At 41.4% G+C, this 15,924-nt stretch overlaps 2 protein-coding genes across 2 annotated transcripts in view; one reads left to right on the plus strand and one right to left on the minus strand.

The window, feature by feature from the left end:
• The window catches only part of LOC135104779 (uncharacterized), a 19,127-nt gene extending 9,653 nt beyond the window's left edge, over positions 1-9,474 (minus strand). The window contains exons 1-13 of the mRNA XM_064012364.1: positions 9,407-9,474; positions 9,079-9,130; positions 8,388-8,421; positions 7,179-8,103; positions 6,869-6,947; positions 5,926-6,001; positions 5,530-5,659; positions 5,125-5,191; positions 3,627-3,702; positions 3,035-3,161; positions 2,332-2,398; positions 939-1,014; positions 698-818 (exon numbers count right to left, since the gene is read on the minus strand). Coding sequence (XP_063868434.1) covers positions 698-818; positions 939-1,014; positions 2,332-2,398; positions 3,035-3,161; positions 3,627-3,702; positions 5,125-5,191; positions 5,530-5,659; positions 5,926-6,001; positions 6,869-6,947; positions 7,179-8,103; positions 8,388-8,421; positions 9,079-9,093 — 1,793 coding nt within the window. The 5' untranslated portion in view covers positions 9,094-9,130; positions 9,407-9,474. The remainder of the gene's footprint in view (positions 1-697; positions 819-938; positions 1,015-2,331; positions 2,399-3,034; positions 3,162-3,626; positions 3,703-5,124; positions 5,192-5,529; positions 5,660-5,925; positions 6,002-6,868; positions 6,948-7,178; positions 8,104-8,387; positions 8,422-9,078; positions 9,131-9,406) is intronic.
• LOC135104793 (uncharacterized) overlaps positions 1-15,178 on the plus strand; it is a 63,705-nt gene extending 48,527 nt beyond the window's left edge. The window contains exons 3-5 of the mRNA XM_064012383.1: positions 13,141-13,171; positions 14,237-14,443; positions 14,733-15,178. Of these exons, the coding sequence (XP_063868453.1) occupies positions 13,141-13,171; positions 14,237-14,443; positions 14,733-14,872 (378 nt within the window). The 3' untranslated portion in view covers positions 14,873-15,178. The remainder of the gene's footprint in view (positions 1-13,140; positions 13,172-14,236; positions 14,444-14,732) is intronic.
• The last annotated feature ends 746 nt before the right edge of the window (positions 15,179-15,924 follow it).

A 15,924-nucleotide genomic window follows, 5' to 3' on the forward strand; every position in this document is an offset into this window, starting at 1 on the left:
AGAGAGAGAGAGAGAGAGAGAGAGAGAGAGAGAGAGAGAGAGAGAGAGAGAGAGAGAGAGAGAGAGAGAGAATACATTTCAAAATTAAGATCCAGCACAAACAAAGAAAGTGAAAGTTAGAAAAGAACGGTGAAAAGAGAAAAAGAAAGCCAGAATCAGTAATTCAATTTCTATAAGGTACACAATTTCTAAGGTACACAGTGTTTACTCTGAGACTGTAATTGTGATTTTTATATATATTCTATCATCATTACCATTTATGTTGTTATTAGTGATGATCCGCCACGAAGAATACTATCAAAATTCACCGAAACTCTTCCCCCTCTAAGATGAATGATATGTAAGAACACGGAAACAAAATGTACCAGTCCATCTCGCATCAACACGGCCTAAAGAAAGCTAGGTGGAATGGTGACGCTTGCCGAACAGAATCAAAAACAAACTCAGTCCAAGATACCTTTGTCATTCAACACTAGAAACAACTTGAATGAGATGGGAACGTCTATTCCAGGAGAAAAACAACAAATACTGAATAATTAAGAAGGTGTACTTTCTTTAATCCTCTTTCTCTTCCTCCATTGACTTGAAGATGGCATTTCCCTCTACCACTGTCTCTTCTCCTCTCTTCTCCCTTTGTTCCCACTTCTTGGCAGTCCCTCGCCATCCCTCCCCATGCTGGGTGAAAAAGGTGACTTACGGGGGTGCAGTGACTTCAATATGAACATCGTCTGCGTGGTACTTTGTGGAATCAATAATGACCCAAGCGCTGACTGTGTAGGTGCCTGCACTGTTGTACCGGTGGATGCGCTCCACGTCACCTGTGGAAGGTATTAGGAGGTGATGAAGGTAGAATGAAATGGCAGACACACACACACACACACACACACACACACACACACACACACACACACACACACACACACACACACGGGACGTACCACTGTGATCTCCTTCCGCATCTGTTGATCCGTCTCCGAAATCTATGAGCCAGGAGAAGGGTCCTGCCTCCGATACCTGTAGAATAGTGACACGTGAGCACCTGTGCGTGTGTCTGTGTGTGTGTGTGTGCGTGTGTGTGTGTGTGTGTGTGTGTGTGTGTGTGTGTGTGTGTGTGTGTGTGTGTGTCTGGCATTCCATTGATAATTTTCTTGACTAATCACCTCCTTTGTTTCTCTTTTTTTTTTCTTCTGAAGTAATGGAAATATTGTTACATGTTCATGTTAAGGTAAGAGACATGTTCTCTTGCACATGAAATGTTATTTACATCCAAAGGTTTTGTTACCTAAGTAAGCATGGCTAAAAACATTCGCTGCTGTTTATGGTTTTTAATGATCACTTGATGCTACCCATTTAATGAGGTAACAGGAAGATATCAGCAAATCAGTGCCAACTACCATCATTGTGTCTACTTTGTCTTTTTAATGTTGCTCATCTACATCCGCGTCTGACTACAATGCAGGAAGACTTGAGTTCGAATCCTGGTGATAACTGGGATTTTTCTGGGCCGATTGCCCATTCCTAAGTTCACTCAGCCTTAAATAGGTTCCGATCAGCTATGATTGGGAAGGTAAAGGCGGTGGAGAAAGGAACTGGCCACCCTACTCCATATGCTGAGGCCCACAAAGGGTGACGCTACCAGCCCTACGTCAACGCTCACTGAAGTACGGCACACCTTTACGTTACATCTACATTCTCCTGGAAGTACCGTCGCCATTAACAACGATTGGAAGGGATCTGACAATAATTAAATTATACGCACAAACAATATTCTCATATAACAATGCAACACCACCTCCACAGGTCTAGCAGAGCACTGCCACACCACCCTCAAAGCCTTAACACAACACTCCCACGTAGTGTGAACATACCAGAAGGCCTCTCATTGTCTCCAGATCGACCTCCAAAGGTTTCTATAGGAGGCAGCATCTTCCGAGGTCAGCTCTTGTATGAACTGTTCGTATGGTCTGTGATATATCGTCGTAATTCAGCCATAACTTGCCTAACCTAAGCTAACTGTACAGTCAACAAAAGGCATTGTATCACAAGTGAACCGTGGCCAAAAGTTCCACAGTACATCACTATTTAGAGGATTTCTTCTGCCATACCTTCAACTGTGAATGTATGGCAGGAAAAGACTGGGATCAGTAAAGGAAGTCAAGGGTATCCCAGCCTATGAATAAGGATTGACTTCACCCTTCGCAACTTCCCATGCCACACTCATATCTCATTATCATACATACTGTTCAGAACATTTCCCGCAAAACAGTCGACCACAAATGACCAATACAATACTGAGGCCTCTGTACTGTGAAGCTGACTGGGGACACTTACCTCCAAGGTAATGAATGTGTCCTCGTCCACCTCTACTGTATGTGGATCCACACTCAAGACCAGAATCCTGGTGATCAAGAGAGAGAGAGAGAGAGAGAGAGAGAGAATGATACATACAAAGTAAATGGAAGGTAGTAGTGTGGAAAAGAGAAAAAGAATGCCAGAATTAGTGACTCATATATCATCATCATCATCGTAATTGTTCTTGCTCATATCTACGATGTATATAATGAATAAATAGATATATATGTATAATAAATAGATAGATAAATACAACAGTAGAAATAAAAACAACATAAACTGCTCTCAAAATTCCTATCCCAATTGAATAATATAAAGGGCTGGAGCAAAATGTCGCAGTGACCTTCCCCTGACAAACATCTCAGAAGAGGCCGAGTGGAAAGCTGACTTGCCAAGAAAAAAAAAAAAAATCGAGAGCAGACTTAATCCATCAAAGCTGAAAATACCAGTCAGCACTAAATGAGCCTTTGAGATAATGGAAAAGGAGAAATCAGAATAAAATAAAAAATGGTGAATAATTAAGAGCCCATACTTCTTTTAATTCTTCCTTCTACCTCCCTTGACTTCAAGATGGCCCTCCCCTCTCCCTCTGTCTCCTCTTTTTCTCCTTCCCTTGTTCCTTTACCCATCCTTGATAATCCATCGCCATGACACTTTCAGGTGGGTCACAAAAGTAGCTTACTGATGTGGGAGTGGAAGAACTTCGATTTCAACGTCTTCTGCATGGTAAAGTTCGTAGTGGAGGAAGATCCAGGCGCTGACTGTGTAAGTGCCTGGACTGTTGTACTGGTGGCTGCGCTCCACTTCACCTGTGGAAGGTTTTGGCTGGTGAAGATGATACGAGGCACTAGTTGTGGGAGGGAATAGATATATATGCACAGTATGGAACACACACACACACACACACACACACACACACACACACACACACACACACACACACACACACACACACACACACACACACACACGCACATGCACGCACGCACGCACGCACGCACGCACTGGTAAACTCTGGAACTCCCTGCCTATTTGTGCATTCCCACCTTCCTATGACTTGAATTCCTTCAAGAGGGAGGTTTCAAGACACTTATCCTTGAATTTTTGACTACCGCTTTGGACCCTTCTCTGGTACTGGCATCTCTGTGGGCTTTTTTTTTTTTTTTTTCATTGAATTTTTTGTTGTCCTTGGCCAGTGTCCCTCCTACACACACACACACACACACACACACACACACACACACACACACACACACACACACACACATTCTTACCGTCATATATTCCATGCACAACTGATGATCCGTCACCAAAATTCAAGAACCAGGGGAAGGATCCTGACTCTGATACCTGTGGAGTAAATACCCATGAGCACTGATATTGTATATGGGGAGTTAGGGGAATATCCTATTGATATTGTTATCAATACTAGAATGATTGGCTACTGGTCAAGGTTAATAACAGGGAAAACTACTAAGTTAAGCATGATTATGTATAAAAGTTTGTTACATTTAGACTCCACAGGCATGTATTCATCACCTTGGATTTGCCATATAAGAAATATTCTTAACAATTGTGGTATGTCAGGTATTTGGATGGATCAACAAACTAATAATCCAGAATGGTTAAGGAAAGCAGTTGAAAACAAACTTAAAGATCATTGGATAACATCATGGTTTAGAAATATTTCAACAAAGGGACTTTGTAAGAGTTATAGAATGTATAAAGACTTGTATTGCAGAGAAGATTACCTATTGAAACTTAAAAAGAGTATCAGAATGCCTTTGATTAAAATAAGAACAAATAACAATAGACTACCTGTTGTGAAAGGAAGATATGATAGTATAGATAGGGAAGAAAGATTATGTACTTTATGTAGATGTAATGTTGTTGGAGATGAATATCATATTTTATTGTCATGCCCTAATGATAACATCGTGGAGCTCAGAAACAAATATATTCCAAATTATTATAGAAATAACCCAACAGTGAATAAGTTTATCCAATTAATGCAAAGTAAAAGTCAATATATTTTGTCTAACATTTCTCTTTTTTTAAAAGCTACCTATAATTTTTTTTAGGTAACAGAAAGTTGATTTATATAAGTTGTTAGTGTTTGTTTGTATCTGAAATAATTGCAGGAGCTGTGCTCCATACTTTGTATCACAAAGTCTGAGCATGTAAATAAATCTGAATCTGAATCTGAATCTGAATCTGTGTGTGTGTGTGTGTGTGTGTGTGTGTGTGTGTGTGCTTTCTGAATTAAAAATACTTTGTTTTTTAGTATTTTGTCTTGTTTGACAGCTTTCTTGGCGGATAGGTCATGTATTGCTTGAGTGAGGTTACTCATAATAGAGGCAAATTATTAAATCATTAATTTTTGTAAGAAACCCATGAATCTGTAGTATGTTCCAGTTGTACCAAACTAAATGGTTTGTTGAGGTCAATAAAAGCCGCAAGCAGACCCTGTCGAAAATCAAGCCAGCATTTCACTAGGACGCAAAATGCCAGGATTAGATTAAAGTTTCTGGTGCCCGAGCCATGAGGCACAACTAAAGTACAACTTATAGCCAGTTTTCTCTGCGTCAGTAATTGCTTTGAACTTCTCTAGGACGGTGAATGTGTCACGCGGAGGCACGGCTCCCCAACACTGCCAGAACATTCATGAAACCCCTGCACAATACAGCCACACCATCCCCACACGTCTAGCACATAACACAGATGGGTTTTTTGTAAAGCATGACATCTTTACAGATGATAAGGAACACTTACCGTCAGGGTGATCAGTGCACTGGTACCCTCCAATATGGAATCCGGAACCACGCTGAAGTCCATATCCCTGGTGATCGCAAGAGAGAGAGAGAGAGAGAGAGAGAGAGAGAATTATTGAATAGGGGATAAATTAATCACTAACTCTAATCCATTAATTCGGTCATCAGAATACAAGGAAACATTGCAGTGACCAAGGCTCTCGCTTGCTGGTTGGCTCACATATGTATTTCCATTCTTTATGAAATTTGTAGCTACTTCTTCCTGCAAAAATTTGTATTTATTTTTAAGGTATCAAATTACTGTATACCAGTAATCTTTTGTCTTATAAATAGATAAAATATATGAAAAGTGCCACTTTGTCGCAGGTTTTCAGAGAAGACGGGAACACTACGCTATCAGACTTACAGGGCAGGCGGCGCCGTGATGGTGATCTGCTTGTGGCTGGCGTGGTAAATCTTGAAGTGAATGTTGACCCAGGCGCGGATCGTGTAAGTGCCAGGGCTCCTGTACGTGTGATCCACCAACACTCCTTCCTCTGTGGCGAGTGCAAAGAAGCAGTGAAGGCTACCAGAAATTATTTTAGTATATACATTTATTTATTTATTTATTTATTCAAAATTACGGATTTCACACCTACAAAATAGAAAAAAATTATTCAGCTACAAATCAAATGTCCACACACACACACACACACACATACACACACACACACACACACACACACACACACACACACACACACACACACACACACACACACACACACACACACACACACACACACACACACACACAACGAACCATTATATATGCCCTTCTTGACAGGTGTTCCATCGCCAGCATCAATGTAATATTTGAAGCTCCCCGTCTCCCATACCTGTGGATTAGACACCCGTGAATACTTGTGTGTGTGTGTGTGTGTGTGTGTGTGTGTGTGTGTGTGTGTGTGTGTGTGTGTGTGTGTGTGTGTGTGTGTGTGTGTGTGTGTGACCGGAACAAAATTTCCCTTCAATGGTTTTTATGGTTCTTTTTGTTTTAAAAGTGCAAAGACAAATGACCTAAATAAAGAATTAAATTTACCACTTAATTGTTATTCCCTTGGAAAGTGAAATAGAAAATAGTTCCAAGTGGTGTAGCCAATCTAGTCCCGGAGGTGTGCTGACGTGCTTTGACGCCCCCTGAGGACCGCACCCTCCAACGTTTCATCGTCTTCCATCGATAACTCTCCAAAGAGTTTAGACTGGAGGAGGCTACTGGAGTGTTCAGGTGTGTCATCATGAATCTATTGGTAGCTTAACAAGGATTCTGCACCATCAGTTGAAAAAAGAACATCATGAGAACCTAACTAATCATTTCTTTAGTCCGTAATTGTATTCCTTAGCAGAACCCAAATCCCTTAAGAATATCCCTTAAGAGAATCCCAAAGCATTTAAAAATCCGACTAATCACCTCTGTAGCCTTTCAAATAATTCTTAAGGAGACCCTGAATATTGAAGAATCTGAACCATCATCTCTGTCGTTTAAAATAGCCATTAAAAAAACAGAAGCATCTTAAAACCTGACTAACCATCTCTGTGGCTCTCGAAAATAATCCTTAAGTAATCTTGTAGCACTTAAGAACCAGACTGATCATCTTTATGGCCCTCGAAAATAATCCTTAAATAATCTCGCAACACTTAGAAGCCAGACTGATCATCTCTGTGACCCAAGACATTAACAGCTTGAGGCTCTGTACAATGCTCACCTCTAAGCTGATCTCCACAGTGGTGCCCGGTTCTGCTGTCTCCGGGTGCACGTCCAGAATCATCATGGGCTTGGAACTCCTGACAGACACGAGAGAGAGAGAGAGAGAGAGAGAGAGAGAGAGAGAGAGTTGAATGACACTACGAGTATGAACAAAAAACATGAAATAATTGCATCTTGAAGTGTCTCCTACTCATACAAACACAAGGAAGATGCCACGTACAAGTACACTGTATGTATGTCCAGGTGAGGAGGGTCTTTACCTGGCTGGCACCGTCAACACCTGCATCTTCATCACCTTCATCACCTACCCGTGTCTGATATCTGGAGTGGCAGTAGTGTTGACAGCATTGGTGGTGGGATTTCCCATGGAGCGTAATGTAAAGGTGGTGGTGGTGTTGAGGCCAGCAGGTGTCGGATTAGAGTTGGGTTTCGAGGATGCAGGGCTGGGTTTGGATGTGGCGTTGGTGGACAGCAGGGTGGACTTCACAGTGGGTTTGCTTGTGGCTTGGGTTGTAGTGTTCGTTGTGGGTTTCCTTGTGGCTCTGGGCGTGGCTTTGGCATTCGGTCTGGTAGTGGCTTTAGCATTCGGTCTGGTAGTGGCTTTGGCATTCGGTCTGGTAGTGGCTTTAGCATTCGGTCTGGCAGTGGCTTTGGTTGTAGTGTTGGGCGTGGCTTTGGGTGTGATTGTGGGCGTGGCTTTTGGTGATCTGGCAGTACTAGTGTTGACAGCAGCGTTGGGTGTGGCTTTGGGTATAGGTGTGGGTGTGGATTTAGGTGTGGTCTTGGGCGTGGGTGTAGGCGTGGGTGTGGATTTAGGTGTGGTCTTGGGCGTGGGTGTAGGCGTGGGTGTGGATTTAGGTGTGGTCTTAGGCGTGGGTGTAGGCGTGGGTGTGGATTTAGGTGTGGTCTTGGGCGTGGGTGTAGGCGTGGGTGTGGATTTAGGTGTGGTCTTGGGCGTGGGTGTAGGCGTGGGTGTGGATTTAGGTGTGGTCTTGGACGTGGGTGTGGATTTAGGTGTGGTCTTGGACGTGGGTGTAGGCGTGGGTGTGGATTTAGGTGTGGTCTTGGGCGTGGGTGTAGGAGTGGGTGTGGATTTAGGTGTGGTCTTGGGCGTGGGGGTAGGTGTGGGCGTCAAGGTGGATTTGGTGGGTGTTGGGGTGGGTTTAGGGGCAGGGGGGGGTGTGGTCGTGGCATTCTTGGCCCACGTCACTCCTGCTCCATACCATGTCACTGCTGTGGATACATACATACGCACATACAGACATATTACAGAGATGCGTGTATTATTATTATTACTATTATTATTATTATTATTATTATTATTATTATTATTATTATTATTATTATTATTATTTTCACAGTTATCGACAGAAGCAAGAGCGTTATCATTAGGTCATCAATATTGTCTAACGTTTTATGTGGCACACGTACACTGACTGACTGACTGACTCACTGACTCACTGACTGACTCACTCACTCATTCACTCACTCACTCACTCACTCACTCACTCACTCACCTAGCACCAGCAGCAGGAGGCCTTTGTCGCATCCCTGTGGAAAGAGTGAATGTGGAGACGAATGAAAGGGAAAATAAAACGGGTGTTGGAATATTATGAGGAAGGAATGTAGTCATGAAGTCACTCAACACTATTTTACTCCACAGTTAAGTTCATTACTGAGTGAGTGTTTCTTGTATCGGATGTACTATGAAGACAATGAGGGGGCCAAAGTGAGGACAGTTATCGCCAAGTGGACTGAGGTGACAACAGGAGGCAGAGGCGTGGTGCATTTCTCACTGATACCTCGCGGCTTTCCAAGTATTCGTATGGTCACAGTTAGTAATTGAGTAACATAACAACACTCACTCCCTCTGTGATTAAAGTAGACTGTGGTGCCAGTAGGAGATAGTGGCTTTCTCATTTATGCCCTGTATAGCCTTATAGTCAATAATCGAGTAACACAGCACTCACTCTGTGTTTGAATTTCTTCTCTCTATCTTCCTCTGACCTGCTGACAGTCTCCTTACATAACCTGATAGTCGATAGAACTTCATCAGATCTGAGGGGTTGAGACTGAAGGGAAATACTAAACACTGGGAGTATGTGTGGCAGGTTGACTTCTAACCATGACCGAACATTGCCATAACATTCGTGATTGGTGGTGCATGAAAGCAATAAGCACTGATGTGTTTTTACAGACTCTTATTACCTTTAAGAGCCTCATTGTTGTAGGCTCTCGTGGGACGTGGTTGACTCAGCACCTGTAGGAGTAGTAGTAGAAGCTGTAGTGGTAGTGGTAATAGTAGTAGTAGTAAGAGCAGTAGTAGTAATAGTAGTAGTAGTAGTAGTGTTTGTCGTAGTGCTATCAGCAACAATATTAATATGAACGTTTCTATTATAAACACAAAGTAATTTTAGTAGTCGAAGTCAGTACTAGCTGAAATAGTAAGAGCACCACCAGTAGGATCCCTAGTAGGAGTAGCAGTAGAAGTAGTAGTAGGAGTAGCAGCAGCAGAGAGCACGTTAACACCACTTACCATGTCCCGCACCCGGAGGTGAATGAAGACGTGTATGAGCGGTGTGGCGAAGGGAGGGGTGGTTGGCGGGGAGGCGGGGCTGGCCTGGAAGCGAGATAGGTGACAGTAAGTGAGGAGAGGTCAGTGGCTTATGTGTTCTTGTTCCCAATGTTGTGATTTGGGATTCTGGTGCGTCGTCCCCCCGACCTCTCCCTTCGTAGCCCAGTTAGCCGTGTTGTCAGTGCTGCATCGCTCTGTTTGTGGCTCTTATTCCTAAACACTTTGGATCCCCATTAGAACTGTCTTCAAAGATCACAAAGATCATTAATTAGGTTCTCTTGCGTGTTTATTTTTCCCCAGTGATGGTGCAGAGTACTTACTATGCCATCACTGAAATCATGGAAGCCCCTTTGAAAACCTCTACAATGTTAACTAGAATCTGTTCCAAATTGTCGAGATAAATCGCTAGGATGTTTTTAGAATACTGTCCTTTATTTCCCCCACCACCATCATCACCACACAGCCGCTGCCACTACCACTAGCAGCAGCAGCACAAGTATTCATCAAGTGAAGTCACGTGATATCAGCAGGCGTTGCTATCTTAGTACATCACTTAACCAATGCAAAGACTTCAGATGAGGAAGAAGAAGCTAAGGATGATGATGCGCTTAATGTGTAAATGTTCGCACGAAAGAAAAGAAGTGACTCGCAAGCAAAGTGATACGTGTTGTTAGTTACAGATCAATAGGGAGCTTTAAAAGAATAGATAAATATGGACAAGAATTATAGTGGATATAGGTACGTAAGTCTATACTGTCACGTGTAGGTTTGCTAGTTTTATATAGCTCCTTTTTTATTAATGTCCTTCCTATGACACCGAGAACATGTGGACCTATTGCTTGCTCCGTCATAAGGCAAGGTAGAGCGGCAGTGACAGAGAGAGAGAAAGAGAGTGACTTTGATATGCCATGACGCAAGACACCAAACTGGAGAACATGCTGCGTGGAAATGGAGGAGCAAGACGGAAGGGCGAGTGCAGGGCATGCATGGCGGCAGAACCTTGGGGGTTACGTGTGTGTGTGTATGTATGTGTGTGGGTGTGTGTTTTGCATTTATTTATCTACTTATTGGTCAGTTGATTCAGCAAGAAATCTGTATATTTATTGATTGGTTGATTAGTTCATTCACTGATTCGTTTTCACTTTCCTGCTTTTATCTGTTTACTTTTGTTTATCTGTTTACCTGTTTATCTGTTTACTTTTGTGCTGATACGTTCATTAACCATCCGACCTCACGAGGGAAACTAATGACGTTAAAGTAAATAGCAGTAGTAGTAGTAGTAGTAGTAGTAGTAGTAGTAGTAGTAGTAGTAGTAATAACAACAACAACAACAACAACAACAGTCTATGTAAATAAAACTAAATATTAAGTCCGCCTCTTTCGTGGTTCCAAGGAGTACAGTAGGTTATTTCAAGTTCATGAGTTGTGATTCTGTGAGTTTATTAGCAAAGCAGTACAACTACACTCTGGGCGTTGTAATGGGTTGTAATGATAATGGTGATAGTAATAATAATAATAATGATAAGTAAGCGATGATGATAATTATGATAAAAATGCTGATAAAGACGAAGATAATGACTTTAGTGAAGAAGAAGAAGAAGAAGAAATAGAAGAAGAAGAAGAAGAAGAAGAAGAGGAGGAGGAGGAGGAACTGATCAATACTTATATGCTATCATGCATCAAAATAAACCACTAATAATAAGGACGCCGGTGACACGCGCCAGTCACAGGTAACCAGACTGCTGTCCAAACCCCGCAGTTCATTGACACATTCATGAAGCTTCAGGTGGTCCATCGACTCCCAAACATTCCCATTCGCCAAGCAAGTCTCGCATTTCTCAACGCTTCAGGCTTTCATAAGGACAATTTTCCAAGGTCATGAACCATTAGCAGGGTTTTCATTGGTGATTCTTCCTTAGTAATCAGGCATAATTCTTGTTAAACTATCACTCGGCTCTTTTCCCAGTAATTCTCGCATTTCTACATTGTTTAGGTTCTCATAAGGACTGTTTGCAATGACCACAGAGGTTATTTTTAGGATTTTATGGGCTTTTCTTCTTTCTCATGCATGATTCTTGTTAAACTATCACTAGAATTTTCCCCAGCCACACCAACCAAGTCTCGCATTCATAAACTCTTCAGGCTCTTCTGTTGACTATTTGCAAAGGCCACAGAGATTATTAACAGAGTTTTCGTGAGCGTTTCTTCTTTTCATGCATATTTCTTTTAAAACTCACTTGAATCCTTCCCCGCCACACCAAGTTTCGTATTCATAAACTCTTCAGGTTTTCATATTGACTATTTTCAAAGGTCGCAAATTATTAGCAGGTCCCTTACTATGCACAGTATCACCAATATCACTAGAATCTTGAAAAAAAAATATATATATATCCTTGAGAACTCTTAAAACATCACCAGAGAACTATTTTTAAAGGCCACGGAAGTTGTCACCGTAATCGTGTTTTCATGAGAGGATCATCTTTATCAAACTGTCACTCGAGTCATAGAACACATCCTTGCAAAACCTAAGAAACATCCACCAGACCCAATGAAAAGTTATCGAGGAAAGACGATGCAATGACTTAAAATACCATCCTGTATAGAGTGATGGACGCCACCAAAATCGCTGGGAAATCGCAGGGATCGCCACGTGTAGACCTAATGACTTTCTGCAGCTTCTTTTATGTTCTTATACCCGTTTAAATTCCGGGTAACGCTTTTCAGGTTTGTAGGAGGTCCACGCCATTGCAAAGCTTAGTCCTGCACCCGCCCCCTACACACATTCTATTTTTCCCACACTCGTTTCGTATACTGTCTAACGCCGTCGACAGCACAACACTTAACAGCTTATAGAAAACGGAGATATTATCCGTTGTTGTGGTAAAATGTTAAATTCTTCTTCTTTTTCTCCTTCTCCAAGTACTTCTCGGCATCTCTCTCCTTGTCTCTTTCCATCTCTACGTGCTCCTCCTCCTCATCATCGCCGGCCTCGCCCTCGTCGTGTCCTCATGCCATGTTTCCCGCGGCCATGATACCATCACCACAAGGTTGTTCATCCCAGGTAAAGGTGTAATGGTGTCACTGACCACCAGATGCACCGGCCTTCATCTCGCCATCTCCCTCCTTTCCCTCATTCTTTTCCTCCCCCTGCTCTGTCCTACTCCCCCTCTCTCCCTGCACCCCCTCACTTCATTTCCTTAATAAGTCCATTCACTCATTCGCTCAGTACATTCACTCGCTGGATTCAGAACGGAAAGGTTGGTTCTCTTACAAAGCTACTAGTCCTGTTATTAGTACTACTTCTACTACTACTACTACTACTGCTACTACTACTACTACAACTACTACTACTACTACTACTACAACTACTACTACTACTACTACTACTACTATTGTCCTTATGTTTTTCTTTTTTTCTTTGTAAGTTTTGTTTTTTCTTGCTTCCTATCTTACTATCTTTATTTCAACAAGGGAATTTTTTACTAAGCAGTTATCTTTGGTCTTTTCACGTTTTTTTTTCTTCAGTGCTTGTTGTTTATGAGTTTTCTTTTTATTTCTTTCATCTTGGAAAGTTTGCATTATTGTCTTAGTTTCTTTTTTGAATTGTATCTGTTCCTGGTATGTGAGTTTCTTTCTTTATCTAATTATTTTAATTAAGAAGTGTTTTAAACGATCTGTTTCTGGTTTTCTTTCAGATGTTCCGCCCAACTCTTTTCTTGGCGCTCGGTGAGTACGTGGATTACTGTCGTCTCTTATCCCATACTTCACTCTTCTCTCTTAAATTCCAACGTGTGCCTTTTTGTCTCATTATTCTCAATTCCTTCTCCTAATTCCTTCCTTTTCAACCCTTTTTCTTAACTCGTGCCTCTTAATTCTTCGACTCCCTTACATGCGTGAGAAGCCTCTACCTAGCTACACACACACACACACACACACACACACACACACACACACACACACAAAAAAAAAAAAAAAAAAAAAAAAATATATATATATATATATATATATATATATATATATATATATATATATATATATATATATATATATATATATATATATATATATAAATATAATAAAATTACCGTTTGTCGTACAAAAATGAAATTTCTGAGACACGTAGAAGGGACGTGGGGCTTCCCAGATTCGTGATGATCGAAAATACCCAAAATTTCTGAGATTTTTCAAGTGTTTGCTTCCTAAGTGTGCCCTATAACTACTGTCTTCCAGCTCCTACTCCCTGTTAATTACCTCCCTTCTCTTTCTTTCAAAACTTACATTTTCCTTTCTTTCGTTCTCAGCTCTCCCTTACCTCTTCTCACTCTCTCACTCCCTGCAAACTCCAACCTCCAAAATTTATACAAGAAAGCCTCGAGTCAAGAGCACCAAAATATTATTAAAAAAAAAAAAAAAAACGCTGAAAGGTGTCAGACCCAAAAGGAATCAATAAAGAAAGTCCAAAATTAACTCGAGAAGTGTTTAGAAAGGTGCCATTTTGAAAGACTTGACGTCACTATTAGAAGAGTATCTTGAAACCTCCCTTTTGAAAGAGTTCATGTCGTAAGTAGAGATGTTTCTTGAAACTTCCCTACTGAAAGAGTTGAAGTCACTGATGTCACTGATAGAGAAGCATCTTGAATCCACCTTTTTGAAAGATATTAATTCATAAGTAGGAGGAAACGGAAGCAGGGAGTTCCAGAGATTACCAGCGAAAGTCAAGTGACATAAAAACCTGCACAGAAGGTTCGTGACTGAGGGATTTAAACAGCAAGCATTGACTTCCCCTGACAGTGGTGGTGGGCTTGGCTGCTAGTCTGACCACAGAGGATCATGCCATCACAGAGAAATTGCAGGGTTCGTCACTTCAAAGTAAGGCATCGTCGATGACGACCAGGCTAATAAACCATTCAAGTGGGTCAAGGGGTCGTATGGAGCAACCCACCCTGAGAGCAAGACCGTCACAACATGAGCTCGACCATGAACAGCAAGTGGAGGACGGTGAGTTAGTCTGACATTCAATGTTATTACAGAAAACGGGTGAGATTTAGCAAGGTATCCACAGAGAACGTGTCCCAGTTATTTTGCAATACTGTAAAAGAATATCAACAAATGAACCAGTAAACCTAACATCACCTGACCAGTCATAACTTAACGTAACTAAATGCCTCTGGAGTTTAGATAATGAAGAAAATCTATGCAAAAACGAGCATGTGAAGAAAGGGATGCCAATGACAAAACAAAGCAATTAACTAATACATTTACTTCATTGTTGTTGTTTTCCTTCCAGATTTGTACACGATCCGCATCATCATCATCATCATCATCGTGTTCGTCATCATCCTGGTGATCCTGGTGCTGATCATCGTGGCTTTCATGTTCCAGATCAGCAGGGCCGCCGACAAGATCGCCGCTAATGGCTCTTCTTAAGGAGATTGATAGATAGATACACTGATGGGTTGATAGATTGATTGGTAGCTAGCTAAATAGATCGAATATTTGATTGATGCATGGATATACAGATAGATTAATTAATAGATTGCTAGATATATAGATAGATTAACAAATAGCTATTAATTAATTGGTTTTTGGGCTGATTGACTAAGAGAGAGAGGAAGAGAGACTATCACTACATTTATCATGGCACTTCGAATCTTTACCTGTATTCAACAACAGATCCCTAATTAGCGTGTTGTATTTCGGCTTCTTAATCAATAAATTATGCAAGAGAAGATTGTTACATAGTATTTTTCATCCCTGTTATAGCTACGGTGATGGCTGCCGATCATGACAGGCAGACAAAACCAAAGGAGAAAGGAAACAATGGAAAGAAGTCAGTGAAATGTTTACTAGGTGTCAATAAAAAATGAGAACCTGTGTGTGGGAAAGCAGGTGTTCTTCAGTATAGAAACACTTGAGAAATCCCACCGCTGCCACCAGTATAATGTTCCCTTTTGGTTACTTCATAGAAACACAAAGAAATTTATCTGAATGTGGAAAGATGTTTACTAGGTGTCGATAAGAGCAATACCTGTATATGGTAAAAACAGGTATTCCTCTTTAATATAAACGCTGAGAAATGCCACCGTTGCCACCAGTGTGATGTTCCCTTCGGTTACTTCATAGAAACGCTGAGAAATTTATTTGAAGGTGAAACGGGTTGACCATAAGAGACTTGCATCCGAGATCGAACCCTTGACCTTGAGAACAAAGGAAAGTGTCTTGTACGCTGGTATCTCAATGATTGTTAAGTCCTAAGATCACTTTCGGCGTCAGTATACCTCCAGTCACTGCAGTTCTCTTGCATGCTGTCACTAAGAAAAGGGATGAAACTTATATTAATTCTTTGACTGCTAATGAAATGACAGTAATTAATTTGAGAAACCTTGAATGATATTGATTAACAAAAATCAAATTACTGACATTTACTTGGCCTGCTCCCGTCAGGTGTCGTGACAGTAGGCCAAGCTTCTCCAGCGTGC

This window comes from Scylla paramamosain, chromosome 11 (genome assembly GCF_035594125.1).
Source record: "Scylla paramamosain isolate STU-SP2022 chromosome 11, ASM3559412v1, whole genome shotgun sequence".
NCBI classification, from domain to species: domain Eukaryota; kingdom Metazoa; phylum Arthropoda; class Malacostraca; order Decapoda; family Portunidae; genus Scylla; species Scylla paramamosain.